This window comes from Cyrtonyx montezumae, unplaced genomic scaffold (assembly GCF_038088225.1).
Source record: "Cyrtonyx montezumae isolate F1298 unplaced genomic scaffold, pur_monq_1.0 scaffold_10, whole genome shotgun sequence".
Lineage (NCBI taxonomy): Eukaryota > Metazoa > Chordata > Aves > Galliformes > Odontophoridae > Cyrtonyx > Cyrtonyx montezumae.
In genome coordinates, this window is record NW_027071826.1 from 32,512,885 (window position 1) to 32,527,184 (window position 14,300).

At 46.2% G+C, this 14,300-nt stretch overlaps 2 protein-coding genes across 10 annotated transcripts in view; one reads left to right on the forward strand and one right to left on the reverse strand.

The window, feature by feature from the left end:
* Positions 1–7,248, forward strand: part of PAPLN (papilin, proteoglycan like sulfated glycoprotein) — a 47,317-nt gene extending 40,069 nt beyond the window's left edge. Inside the window, exons 22-28 of the mRNA XM_065754761.1 lie at positions 712–839; positions 1,462–1,600; positions 2,935–3,072; positions 3,482–3,609; positions 4,064–4,172; positions 5,710–5,885; positions 6,244–7,248. Coding sequence (XP_065610833.1) covers positions 712–839; positions 1,462–1,600; positions 2,935–3,072; positions 3,482–3,609; positions 4,064–4,172; positions 5,710–5,885; positions 6,244–6,419 — 994 coding nt within the window. The 3' untranslated portion in view covers positions 6,420–7,248. The remainder of the gene's footprint in view (positions 1–711; positions 840–1,461; positions 1,601–2,934; positions 3,073–3,481; positions 3,610–4,063; positions 4,173–5,709; positions 5,886–6,243) is intronic.
* Positions 7,249–11,035: 3,787 nt separating this feature from the next.
* NUMB (NUMB endocytic adaptor protein) overlaps positions 11,036–14,300 on the reverse strand; it is an 89,785-nt gene continuing 86,520 nt past the window's right edge. For 6 of the 9 annotated variants that reach the window (XM_065754738.1, XM_065754740.1, XM_065754742.1 and 3 more), the window contains 2 exons: positions 13,630–13,773; positions 11,036–11,983 (listed from right to left, as the gene is read on the reverse strand). In XM_065754738.1, the coding sequence (XP_065610810.1) occupies positions 11,274–11,983; positions 13,630–13,773 (854 nt within the window). In that variant the 3' untranslated portion in view covers positions 11,036–11,273. The remainder of the gene's footprint in view (positions 11,984–13,629; positions 13,774–14,300) is intronic. The other 3 variants (XM_065754744.1, XM_065754743.1, XM_065754745.1) reach the window with 1 other exon arrangement.

Sequence of the window (14,300 nt, forward strand, 5' to 3'; positions counted from 1 at the left end):
CTGAATATGAGCTATTCACTTGACCTGTAAACAGCAGAAGCAGGTGTACTTTGCAACTGTACTGAGGCACTGGATAGCATTATGGGACAGAATGGGTGCTGCCCCAAAACAGGGCACTGGTGGGAACTGACATGTCGGCAGTTACACAAAAGAATGTTGGCTGTGTAGGATTTTTCTTGAGGCTCTACTTAACCAGTCCAGGATGAAGCTCATGGCCAAATAAGTCAGGAGTTCCCCTGGCTGGAAGTTTCTGGCACTGCCATCTAAGATGCAGTGCTTTTAAAATTATTTTGAAAGCCTGTTTTTCATGGGAAGTCTGTTTCCTGCAACAGTTTGGATCCAGAGAATCAGTTTTTGTTATGAAAATCACAGTTGTGAAGAAAAGCTCAGTTCTGCTTTTCTGTTTGCAAATGACTGCTGGGGCTCAGGCTCCTGCCTGGAAGGGCAGTTTGCCTTCTCGTGGGAGAGGATTATTGAAAGCAGTTCCCTGTTTTCCCATTCTTCTCTGTTTCTGACCTCCTTTCTGCTGCAGTTATTTCCCCTGCCTGTGACCCTCTTGTGGTCAACAGGGTTTTGGTGGGTTTTTTTGAGCCGGAGAGGGCACTGTGTGGTGGTGGTGGTTTATGTAACATCAGCAGGAAGGGCCGCTCTGCCTCGGCCTGTTGCTGCCCTTGGCCAGGAAGAGTCAGTCGATTCCTTCTCCTGTTGTAGGCACACCTACCAGTCTGACAACTCCTTAGTTATCAGCCACGTCAAGCTGGAGGATGCTGGGACTTACACGTGCCTCATTTCTGATGGGAGGACAGAGAGACGGCGGCAGATTCAGTTACAGATTATAGGTAACTTATCTTCCACTTAAGTCTTCCACTGCCTCTTCTACCATGCTGCTCATTAATAGTTACTGACAACAGGGGCAAAATTTCTCTGCTGCCACACTGTCAATCAGCATTGCCTTTACCCCATAGCACTGATGTTCCCAGGACATCACGGCAGCAGATCTCCTCTGCAGTGCAGGAGCCAAGAGGGAGTGTGGAGGTAGCAGGGCTTCTTCTGGTGTTATGTTATGATAAAGCCTTTACCCTAAAGCACTTCCCACCTGCTGTTCCAAGCAAATTCAGAAAAATACAAGAGACTAGTGTAAAAATATGGGCCAGCAAGCTACTCTGAGATGTACCTTGTCACAGCAATGGCACATGGGGCAGAAGGCAGTGTGGCCTAAGGAACACTGCAACATATTTACTAACAGAGGAGAGAAAAGAGTCTAAAATTGCTTGCCCGCAGGTCTGTGACTCTCATTAGTCGGCAGCACAGGCTTACTGCACCAGTCAGTCAGAAAACAGATGGCTGAAGGGCTCTTTGGCTCCAGTTCAGCGAGCTCTCCCAAGCTCACAGAAAACCCTGTGCAAGAGGTCACAGTAAGAACGGTCTTTTTATTCACATATGGCATTTTATTTTGAATAGAGTACCAGAGTGCTGTTCTGGCAGAGGGTGAGAGAGGTCAGGTCCCTCACAAGGAAAATCAGCAGCGCCGAGAGCTACACAGAGGCGGGAAGGTTGTACAGGCAGCCGGTTCCTCTGTGCCTCAGCAAGTCACATATAGGTAAGTTCACATACAGCAACAGTTTGTCCACCGTGCCCAGCTGATGAACCATATGGCATCTCTTCATGTAGAAAAACTGAAGATTGGAAAGGTCTGGGGTCAGCTGTTCTGGGCATGGTTAGGAGGCAAGGGATACTGAACTGCTGACAATAGGAGCAGGCAAAAATCCCAGTTGCAAGCTGTCTGCTGTCCTCCCGAGGGTCCCTTGAAAGAGGCATATCCTGAGCAAAGATGTCCAGGGAGGCTGACAACAAAGCATTCAGGTTCAAACAGATACAAATGCCAGGAGAACTGTCCTTAGCTGTTCAAGTTAGTGTAGTCAGAAAGAGAAACCCATTCTGGAAATAAAAACAAAACAAGAGGGACCTGCTTAATTAGCACAAAGTCAACATATGTATATTAAACTAAAAAAAGAAAAAAAGCTTGGAATATTTTCTAGGTTCTTGCATATTTCTCTGGTGTTTCTCAGCCTTCAAGAAATAAAAGGTTAAAAGTTGTTTTCACTTTAAATGCAGCACGCTGGGGCACTGGACTAAATGGAACTATGATCTGATCTCTCTCTTCTTTTGAGTTCACAGCCTAAAGCCCAGCCAATTCGCTGAATCCCCAGCAACCCCCTTAGCTGCTTCTGCCTAAGTGCAGAAAGAAGTGTTTCATTGAATTATAAAAGCACTGAATTAAGGCTCTTTGGTTTTGTTTTTTGAGATTGAGAATTCAGGTCAGAGAATGGGGGTGGGGGAGATGATGCTTTCTTTGACTCTGGGAACATCGTGGTTTAGTTCCCTTCTGAAATGGTGTTTATCTGTAGTCAAAAGAGAGCAAAGAGCACAGGAGGATGGATGGTGTGAGAGCCTGTGCCCAGCCTTTCTGCAGTGTGTGGTGGATGCCCTTGCACGCAGTCAGGCTGGTGATTGCTTTCTTCACACCCCAAAAATGTATTTGCTAAGTGCACCTTGTGGGAAGCTTCCTTAGTGCCCCGTTCTCCAGGGCTTTGGGCCATTTGCTGTGTATTTATGTTGCTAACGTTTCCTTAGGCTTTTAGCCAGAGGGATGTTAAGTAACAGAGATGCTCTGAGTTGCTGTCTCTGAAGGGTTAAGTTGTCTGGTGGGAGTGCAGCACCACACTGTGCTGATTTGTAGCAGGATTTGATAGAGGCTGCTTTTTTCTGAGGAGAGTGAATATTGTTAATGGCAAATTCTGATGGGCGCATGGAGAACGCCCTTTTCCATTGGAGGCAAAAAACAAGGCTTGTGATTAAGAAGGCCTTCTGCTGTAAGTCAGATACCGAACAAGGATGTTGCTACATTGTTTTCTGTGCTTGTGGAATTTGCAGGTTGAGAATGGACAAGAGTGAGCCTTCAGTAGTGGAGGCCAAAGTTGGAGAGAGAGTCAGACTGCCCTGTACAGTGGAGGGATCTCCAGCTCTCACCATTGTGTGGCAGAAGGATGGGCAGCCCCTCTCCCCGCCCAGGTGAGCTCCCAGCTAGCTTTACTGTTCCTGCAGCAAGCTATGAGGATGAGAGCCCCTTTCTCACCTTGCCTTTCTTGTTTCCTCTCTGAGGGAACACTGTTGCTGGCCAGTGTGGATAGGGGCTGTTCTGCTTTGTGCTGGGCAGTTTCATTTGCCAGGGCCAGGCAGTGCTGTCCTGCTGACCTAGCTTCAGTCACCGGTCAGAGCCTGGACTTTGAGCTCTCATGTGAACAGCTGTGATACAGAGTCTACAGACCAGAGGCTGTGTTGTGGATTGAATTGTGCCGCTGCAAAACATTTGCATAGTGTTACTGCAAAGTCGTGAATAAGGCTCAGATTTATTTCTGGTGGCTGGAATCACACCATGGCTCAAACGCGGGCTGAGGGGATTTCTGGTTTTGTCCATCAGACACCGGCAGCAGTCAGATGGGGCCCTGGTGATCAGCCGGCTCAGCTCTGAGGACGCCGGCTTCTTTACCTGCATCGCCTCGAATGGACGTGACCAGGAGCAGCGCCGGGTCCTGCTCCGACCTCTAGGTACCAGGCGGGTGGAGTGCTGCCTGTCTGTGCACAAGTGTGAAACAGGAAGAGCTGGGCAGAATGGGTTTCTGCTCTGGCCATGCCTCTTTGCTTCATGCTTCATGTTTAACAGGCAGCTTGTGAATAAGGGAAGAGCAAGCTGTTTTTTCCAGTGGTAATCTCTTGTACCTAGTAGGTCATGGTACTCTAGACAGGGACTCTGAGGTGGGGCTGCTAGCATGAGAGTGTCCCTTGGGCCTCTTTTCTGACATGGAACAGGTGGAGGAAAAAAAACTCCTTGAATTCTCCACTTCTTGCTCTGGAGTGGGCTGAAGCCCTTAGGAAGTACAACATTCCCTGTAGCAACAGCTACCATAGTTCCAACTAAGCTGGTTCGAGGCCTAGAAGCTTCAGCTACCAGAGGCAGCATAACATTGTATTCTTGCTAGTAATTATTTCCCTTCTGGTTTAGGAGGGCTGAGGATTACTGGTCTTCTGCCAAGCATCAAGGTATCTGAAGGAGAAACTGCTCATCTTCATTGCACAGTGACTGGAAACAACGTGAATATAAGGTGGTCAAGGTGAGCAAAAGTGAGATGGAACTTCTCTCTTGTCTCTTCTTGAACCTTGTTGCTTTTTTTTTTTTTAATTTCTCCAAATAGTAATGCAGGATACCTACTAGGCAAAGGGAGAGAGCTGTGGTTCACAACTCCAACTAGCATCATATAACCTTTCCTAATCCACTTGATAGATAACCTAAAAATCCTAGGCAAAATCTCTGTGGGGAGCAGTCACCAAGTTCTCATTCTGTCAAATGAGGAAGGCAAACTTTAAGGTAAGATTTCAGCAGCAAAGTCTTGTGGCTTTTTATTTTTATTTTTATTGGATTTTTTTCAATTGGTTGGAAATAGAAATGCTGAGGTACTAACAGGCTGACTGCTGTTCTCACCCCTGCCATCAGAATGGTTCCAAAGAATGCTTATCAGTCAGGTGACAGGCACTTAATATATAAAAATATAAATTTATATTAAAACAAAACAAAGAGCTCCATGCTAGCAAGCTAATGCTATTAAAATGCCAAAACTTGAAGTGAGTAACCAGAGGATGACTTACGGCTGATCTTTAGAAAACTCTCTGTGGCTAACCCTAGCAAACATTTTAGCCCCTACAGTAACAGCATCTATTCTCCCAGCTTCGTGATGTGCCAATTCTTTCCCTTTTTTGCCAGATGGGAGTGAATGGCAATTCAAAGTGTTTTTCTAACAGTAAGACAGAGTTTTCTTCTCATGATGTGTTAATAGTTAAACCTCGTTTGTCCAAGTATGGGGTGGATTTGGTGTTTTTGTTTCTTTTCCCCCATTTGAAAATAATCAGTTCCACTTTGGAGCTTTCTTGCAAAGGATCCGTGGACATGGACTGGTGATTGTTTCAATCCCTCTACTCCAAGGGGTTGGACTGAAGTGCGCCATCTCACAAAGAGAGCTATTCTTCCATGTGTAAGTTTGGTACTGGAGTCAATAAAATGGTTGAAGTATCAGCCTATGAATGAAACTCTTTTCAGTGAACAAAGTTTACTTTCCTTGGTAACTAGGAGTTCATAATTCAGGCATTTTTCTTGCCATGCACAGAGTATTCCAGGAAGAACAGAACGGTTATGATCTTGCTGATATTTTAACATTTTTTTAAACAGGCTTTTAAGGGAAAAAGGTTGCATTGCTCACTACCCCATATGTTCATCAAGCAATGTGCATAGCTACCGATGCCAGCCAAACAAGGCTGCCAGACCTCAACCTGGAGAGAGGGAAAGGCACTCTGGCTTTTCTTTTAGTTCCTCAAACCTCAAAAATGTTTCATACTGGAAAGGGCAAAGTGCATATACAGAGCACACAGCTAGCTACCTCCCACGGAGGCAGTGGACTAATGGATGTAGGTATGTATGCTCAGGTTCACGTTACTACACAATTGTAGAGACTGGATGTGGGAAAAGAAGACTTCTTCCTTTGTGCTGAATTTTGTACTCATTGACCCCTTTCACAGAGCATCAATTTCCAAGGGGTACAGAGAGCTCCTTTAGTTACCAGAGGTGGGAAAAGAGGTACAAAACTCTTTTCATTACAGAAATGGAGTCCCAGTGCGGGCGGATGGCCACCATATCCACCTGTCCCAGGATGGAAGCTTGACCATACGCAGCGTTCAGTTGGCTGATGAGGGATCCTACACATGCAGTGCCTACAGCAGCAGCAGCTCTGTCAGTGCCAGCACGGAGGTGAAAGTGTTGAGGAGCAGGCCCAGCAGTGAGTACAACTTGTCCTCCCCACTTCTCATGGCACAGAGCTGCCTCTTGGCCATTGCTAGAAGGCTGTCCATCGTGTGCCCATCCACCACCAGTCTGGGCTTTCGGGAGCAGCAGGGTGGTGGAAACAGCTCCCCACCAAGGCACTGGGAATCAGTCCCAGAAACTGCCTTCTCTATCTAACCAGAGTTGCCAGTTTCTCCCTCTGGTCCTTGATTTGGACTGTAATTAAACAGTCCCCCTTAGAACTGGGAAGATGGAGAAAAGCAGGAACCTGCTGTGGTTTTGGGGAGGGAAAAGAAACTTGAGACAAGCTCTGTCAGTGCTTTCAGCTGGCTTTGCCTTATACTTGGATGCAGCAGCTGTGAATCACGTTGTGGACCTGAGCAGAGAATGCGTGGACCAGCCGCACCTCGCCAACTGCGGCCTGATTGTGCAGGCCCAGCTCTGTGGTAATGAGTACTACGCCAGCTTCTGCTGTGCCAGCTGCTCTCGCTACCAACCGCACGCCAGCCCTCCCCGTCACAGTGGGTGACAGACACTGCCAAGGCCGCGTGGAGCAACAGGTGACAAGATGGGAACTTTGAACTCTGTCCTTCTACTGCATGAAACAGTTCTGGGAGCTCAGCCCTGCTTGAAAGCTCAAGAGGGTAGGGTGGATTTAATGGTGTAGTGGGTGTGATTGCCAAAAGGTGGGAGAATGACCATCCTCAGGTTCATTGCAAACTTCTTTCCCCCGACCCCTGTATGCCTTGCAATAGCTCAGCCATCTCTCCACATAATGGTAATGGCTGCTTTTCACAGAAGGAGGTGACACTGGGAAAACCCTCTCTAAATGACTTTAGAGAGGGCAAATAACCAGAATGAAAAATTCTTCACATAAGGAAAAAAGAATAGTTCAGAAAAGTGCCATAGGCTGAAGTGTGTGAAGGTGGGTCTGAACTCTCTTAACAGAAGCACTAATGACCAAGGAACGTTTATAATGCTGAGGAGCAGGTCCCATCTACATGCCAAGCAGTCTGGCCATGACAAACAGCTTAATGCATATGAAATTAGCATTCAGGTCCTGTGAGATTGCCAGCTCTGGGGATGTAGCTGTGATGTCACCTACTGCAGCTATGTACTGTACCTGCTTTATTACAGTGCTCCTAAGTAGAATTTACCTTTGGGTCAGTTCAGTTTCCACTTGAATGTATTCAGCTTTGGATTGAAATGAAATGCAGAAGCAACGCTCCACAGAAAGCTTTAGACAGAATGGAAGAATATGTTTAGCCCTTTCTGAAATGGTAGGGATCATTTAGATTAATGTAATAACACTACAGTATGTTCTGAGATGATGCAGATTAAATATCAAGTATCTCTGGGATGTATTAATGAGGTTAGTTTGTTTTTTTCAGAGCCAGAAGTGTGCTGTTGAATGTAATGCGAACATGGGCTCATGGTAGCACTGTGCTGGGTGGTTATCAGCTTGGAGAGGAGAGAAAAATATGCACATGTAAACAGGTGTAGGGACACTTGTCTTACTGGGATAAATTTCCCACTCATCTGCTGTGGTGTCAGTAAACTCCAGAAAAGCCTGGGTCTGTATATGGCCTGGGCTGATTCTTGCTGTTACACTGCAAACAAATAGGGATTTCCAGATACAGAAGCAGAGCAGTTAGAGCTGAAAAACATCCCTCCTGTCTGGACTAACACAGAGTGGCAACTAGCCTGCATGAGGGACTCAAAGAGAATTCCCCAGTGTGTGTGTGTGTGTGGAGGAGGGTAAGTGTAGGGTGGTTTGTTGACCCAGCAAACAGAAATAGACTTTCCAAGCAAAACCCATTTTTTTCTACAGCCTCAAGTGTTGTTTCTCCGTAGCATTTCTCCTAGAAGCAGCCTCATTCTGCACTACCTTCTGAGACTTGGGTGGGTCATTCATATTACTTAGCACCATTTATTGTATGTGTAGATGTAGCTGTACGGTGCTGGTACAGCTCTGTGTAGTGCTGGTGCTGATGTTTGCAGGTGGGGAGTAAGGACTGCTTTTTGCGATAGCTTTTTATTAGTGGGCATTGTTTTTTGGGTTGGTTGTTTTTTTTCCTACTTCTGCTTGTCTAATTTAGGGCTTCTGTGGAAGGAAGGTTATCCTGGGCTGTGATACCACTCTCCTCTCCTTCAGTCCAGAACCAGCACTGAGGGCAGCAGTAATACATGGGTGTAAATCCCCAGGCTTGGCAGCCTAAAGCTGGTCTGGACTCTAATCCGGTAAATCACTTCAGCTGCATCTAAAAATAAGAATTACCAACCTAATGATTGCCCTCTGTTCAGCACAGCTATGGCCTCAGTATTGGATATAGTGCTTTAAGATATGGACAGACTGAACAGTCTAGAAGCAATCCAGTGGAGGAGCAAGAGGTTACAGACCTGACAGTTAAAAAGCTTTTTTGTTGTTGTTTTTGGTTGGGTTTTTTTGAGGCCAGTGATAGACTCTGCCTGCTAGAAAAGATAAAAAGCCTTATTCTGTAGCAAAGGACTCTTTAATTTGGTAATTAGGAAAAGCTTTCTGTGCTGTAAGTCACAGAACATTACAGTGAGAGATCGTGAAGTTGCTATTTTAGGAGCAGACTCCTGAGATCGATTCTGATTGTGTTTGCACACAGGTTTGCAGAATGGCAGTTTTGTGGTTTTATTGGCACAGGATGCTTTGCAATATGGTATCACTCTGTCTTTTGAGAACATGGACTGATCAGAGGCCGTGTAGATTCCAGCCCTGTGTGGCAGGCACAGAGGGCAGCAAGGGGCTGTGAGCTTCCCTAGGAAGGTGGTTCCAAGTGGACGGTGCCGGTATCAGACACCTTTCTCCCAGAATAAGCCATCATTTCTGTAATATCATCCCTTTCTTTGTGTCAGAGGCCCTGTTTTCTACTAGTATGTACAGTCAGCTTCCATTTCAGCTGTCTGATCAGACACGGGGTGGGCAGGGAGCTCTGCCTCCAGCCTGCTGTGAGCTGTGGTGGGCACCTGGGTTCTGACAGACTGGACTTCAACACTGAAGGTACTTTCTTGGTTTTTTCCTCTCATTTATTCCCTGACCTCCTTTCAGAAGTGTAACCATGGTAATAAGGATGGGATCTGAAGGCAGTTCGTTGCTTAAAATACGTGCCGTGGCTCTAACAGTTAACTAAAGCAGTGCGTTTGTATTTTCCTATTTGGCAAGCAGGGAAGTCTCTTCTGTGTGGTATTACTTAACTTCCTAAACGAATGTTTATATTATTTGATTTGAGAATCAAGATAGTGGTTTTCTTCTCTAAACAAAGGCTGGTAGGAAGGTCATCTCTAACCCATTACCCTTATCTCCCAGGCAGAGGAAGGGCGTAGCTATTTCTATCCGATATCTGGGCACTGCTCTGACAGACTGAGGAACTAGCAGGAGAAAGGAAGGAAAAAAACAAACCCAAAACCGCAAGCCCAACCATGTTCAACATTCTATTATAAATGTTAGTCATATATGCGGAGAGATCTAAGTATTTATTTGCTAGCTTTCTGAAAGTTAAATAAGCACAGATACCAACTCCAACACCAGAGAGTGTGCTGGGGGCTGCTGTTGGTGCTGTACTCCGCACACGTGTGCTTAAGGTAAGAAAGAACCTGTAAAGGAAAAAGCCCCCATTTTCCAGCCTGGAAATGGGAACTGCTCTATGGCCAACACGAGGCAGCATTTCTCTCCCTTCAGGTTACAAAGTCTGACTTGGTATTTTTTAATATGTCTAATGCTACTTCACGCATGTATGCGTGCAGTAAAACCAACCACGCTGATAGGATGGGCATCAGCTTCCTGGGAGTCAAAAAATGGTCTCATCCCATGTGGCTCTTAGGGCCTTCACTCCTTTTAATAGCAAAGGAAAAGAAAACCAAAGCGAGTATTCCTTTTACCTGTTTTTGAACATTTGTCTTCATCTTTGTAAATGTTCAATGTTAGAAAACTCCGCGTTGCAAACCCAGAATCCCGTGTCTTCCATAAAACCCCCTGTGCAGAGCTTTAAACAGCTACAGGTCAAAGGGATACCTGCGAGTTCAGTGTGGAAGTTCAAGGTAACGTAACACGGGGTACAAAATGAGAAGCGTTGGAACACCAGCAGCTGAAATCCAAACGGGGAGAGGGCAAATAAAGCTTTCACAGACGGTGCTTCTACCACCAACATTTATTTCTGTTAAAGCAGATTATAAATCATCAGTACAAATATATATAACTTACATTTGCTTGTAAGGCCAAAGTTTAAAAGTAAAGTTAAAATGAGATGGATTTCACGAGTCACCAGAGGCAGAGCCTGGCCGAGCTGCAGCCTTACCACAAGGGTTCACAAATCCGTGGAAAAAATAAAAACAAAAGAAGTTTAAAAAACCTCTAAGGTCTATCGACGGATGAACAAAAAACGGGTTCCTAGGCTGCCCCAGGATGTTAGATATGGTTACAGTAAGTTTGTCACAGTAGTGTTAGAACCAATAGATTAAGACAAGAAAACTGCAGCAATACGTGAAAGAAAAAAACGTACTATATATAATATGTAGCTTGATTCCAATAAAAAAAAACAGTTAATTTTCCCCATGGTTTTCAGACCATGACAATACTGTTCTTTAATTTTCATTATTTAAAACTACAGTATAATGACTTATTGGTTGTGATTGTTGTTGCAATATGCTACTTACAATGAACAGGTACAAGAACAAGCTAGAGCCCCTTTTTCCGCCCCCCAACGTTACTTACAATAAGAATCAGAGATAAATCAATCTTATGTACAATTTCTTACATTCACCCCCCCCATTTCTTTTTAAACCTTTGGCAAGATTACTTACAACTCATACATCTTTTAATATCCACTATTTAAAATATTCTAAATGCATAAAAATAAAGATTTTGGCTTTACTTTAGTCTTTACATATAATATTCACTTTGTTACTCAAAATGGAAGCTCAACTTTTTCCGCAGACCTGGCTTCTGCTAAGCAGGTGACAACCTCCCTCCTTACCTCCCCCACCCCAAGCCCCTGTTTTCCCCGAGGGGGAACGTCCGGGACTCACGGGGCAGCGGAAGGACGCGGGACGAGACCCGCCGTTCTTCCTGAGACACGCCATGCTTCTGCAGGGCCGGGCGCCCGTCTGTGCTGAGTGACTTCCAGCTTCCCGAGTGAGGAGGGAATGCAGACCGAGGTGGCTCCAGGGTTCACTCTGAGCTCGTGAAATTCCGTGTACGTTTATGTCCTCCCCATCATTGCTCCCTCTTCCTAACCCATTTTCATTTGAAGGGACCTTTGGGATTATCATAGCGAACGGGTGAGAAACAGTCCCCTCTGCTCCCTTTATCCCTCTAGCCTAATGTACATGTTATCCACCCCCTCTACGGGGCCGCTTAAAGTTCGATCTCAAATGTCTTCTGTAAATCACTCGAGAAGGGGTTGGTCGGGGAGGGATTCGTGCGCTGCTTTGCCTTGCTCTCCAGTGCTGCCCACTGCGCTTCGAACGGGTCTACCTGCGGGGCGGCCGCGGGGGGCTGGGGGTGTTTGTCCTCTGCAGCCCACTTGCCACCATCCACGCCGTTGAAGGCCGCAGAGCCGTTGTGCTGCGCAGGCGGGCTGAAGAACGGGCTGGCTGCAGCGCTGCCGGCCTCGTACTGGGGGAACGTCTGCTGCTTGACGAGGCTGGGGGACTGGTGCGGATGGGCAGCCGCCGCAGCGTGGCTCGCCGTGCCAAAGACGTTGGCCACCATCTGGGAAGGCGTGATCCCCACCACAGGTACGCTTGGGGCTGCCGCGTACGTCATCCCGTTTGCGACGGTGTAGGGCTGAGCTGGAATGAAGGGTGGCTGCATGGGCGGCACCACGCCGACCGGCACGGGCTGCGGCGCAATGAAGGTGCCCACGGGGTAGGCGGCCGCCGCCTGCGGAGCGGCTGCAGGGGGCTGCAGCGGCGGCTGCGTGCCTGGGGCTGGCTGCTGCTGGGCACGGACCGTCTTGGACACCTCCTCCAACCAGCGGTCCGCCTCCGAGGGAGTACGTCTGTGGTTTCCTTGGAAGAGACTGGGCGAGGCCGTGCCCGGGGTGCTGCTGTTCCATTCGGTGCCTGGGGAGGAAAGCACAGGGGAGGAAGTAAGCCACCAGTGGTTCTGTTCCTCACCCTTTCGTCAGTGAGACGGACCGGGGATGCACAACAGCAGCCAGGCCTCTTCCCTCCTCTGCTGAGACCGCGACTACTCACAGCAGAAGCATCTTTTCACACCCAGTGGACTGCTCTGTTTACAGGAAGATGTTGGGCAAGAAGGGATGGAAAAGTTTCCTCACAAAAGAGCAGGGTTTTGTTGTTGTTGTTGTTTGGTTTTTGTTTTCTTTCATAGCAGGCATCTGAAATTTTAGGGCTACGTGGCAATGATCTGGTCCACAACCTCTAGTTGCTCTAACAGGGGGTATCAGTTTCTGAATGCACAGCTCAGAGATGGAGCATTAGAACATCAAGCTTTAAGAAACTGTTTCTAAGGTTCATTTTCCTGATTTATTTCCTAAGTTAGGGCCTTAGCCTTTCAAAGTACTGCCGTGTAATGGCACAGGAAGTTCAAGGCAACATTTATTTTTCTTTCCTAAAAGCACTGAAGGCAAGTGTGAGTACCGCTGCCATAAACAAGAACCTTTAAGGCAGCACATCTACTCAAATTATTCTGTAATACATAGAGTACTTACTCTGACTTCTTGTTTACTTTCTTCTTCCTTCTCCGTTCTTGCCTTACTCTTTCCATAACTCAGGCTGATAACCCTCTTGAATTCTTTTGCAATCCTCAACTCCTAACGTTTCAGCTTTTCTGTTATAAATTCATCTCTATTTTAACTCATTTATCTTTGTCGATTGAAAAAAGAAATCGGAATCATTTCCATTCCTCTCCCACTTTCAAAACCATCCTATATTGGCCGAATGCTACAGTTTTTTCTCTCTCTCTATTATTTTAAACTCTCCTTGCTTCCTGTAGGACCTCAACAACTTTTCAGGGTGATGAGAAAAGCAGTTATTCAGTGTTTTGGACAGGTGGACAACTGCTCGGCACTCTTTGTTTGCCTTAGCAACTCCATCAGATGACCATTATTTTTACTGCACTGAGGCCCGGAGGCACAGCTTACGGTCACTTTCTAAAGGAGAAGGCTTACTGCTACCAGCTCTGGTACTCTTACAGGGGCAAACACAACCTGTTTCAGCAGCAGGACTGGGTTTTGTTCTGGTGGAGCTTACACCACGAAATGATGTTTGACTGCAGCTTCCTAGCATACTTGACTTTATGGATGATGACCATTTAAATTACCACCTCACACTAGATATGAACGTAGACAAGGACGGGACAGGAAGGACAAACTAAAACTTACTGGACACGAGAAATTAATTTCTAAAGCTTTTAAGCAGCAAACTTAATCTCTCTCTCACTGGAAACAATGCAAAAATACCTCATCCTCAAACACGCACTGTTTTAATGAAAATAAAATAGCTTCCTTTTAAAGCACCAGCTTTTCTAAAACACTGCCAAAATAAGAAAGCATCTTGCTTATAGACCCATAACCTAGGAGTTCATAGCTTCCCTCCATCCACTTGTGCAGAAGGCTACTACTTCCAGCTTTTGTTACTGTTCCTTCCCCTTTTCATCAAGTGGCACGGACAGGCGTCTCAGGGGCTCAATTACGCTTTTGATCCAAGCTCTCATAGCAACGCACAGGATCTACTTCCAGTCTTACCAGAGACCATGGCTGCAGCTCCAGTATTAGCAGCAGGAGCATGAGCCCAGGGATTGGTTTCACGAACTGGCATAGCTGTGGACACTACAGCAGCTTGGGATGGTTTAGCAGCAAGCACACAGAAGGCTGAGGCAGTGCCATTAACTAAAATGGGAGCAGACAACATCAGTGCAATTAATTCATGCAAGGCATGCACATGACTGGAGTATTAGTGGGCCATGTCATAACCATTAACATACAACGATTTTAAACACTTCCACATGACAGCAGTTTGCGTAAATTAGCCAGATTGGACTGACAGTTGATGAGGCACATAAATTCCATTTCACCAAGCCAACTCTTGTTAACAGTTGTGGGATGGTAGATTTTTATTTAGTTGCTGAGATCGTCAGCACTGATGATAACTACTGTTAAATTTGTTGGGTTTTTACAGGAAAGAGATATGGCTCACCAGAAGTTACAGCACGATTAAATTTAGATTCCAAAGAACACCAGATTTTGGATGCTAAATAATAACTGCATTTAACAAGGAGAGGTTCTTTTTCCACACTATTTGCATAACACTGCATCAGCGGAATGGAAGTTAGCAGCTCCCATGAGTGCTACGGTTTGCATCTTACGCGGGAGCTCGTGCGGAAAATGGTCAAGCAGGTGGCACAAAATCTCTTTCC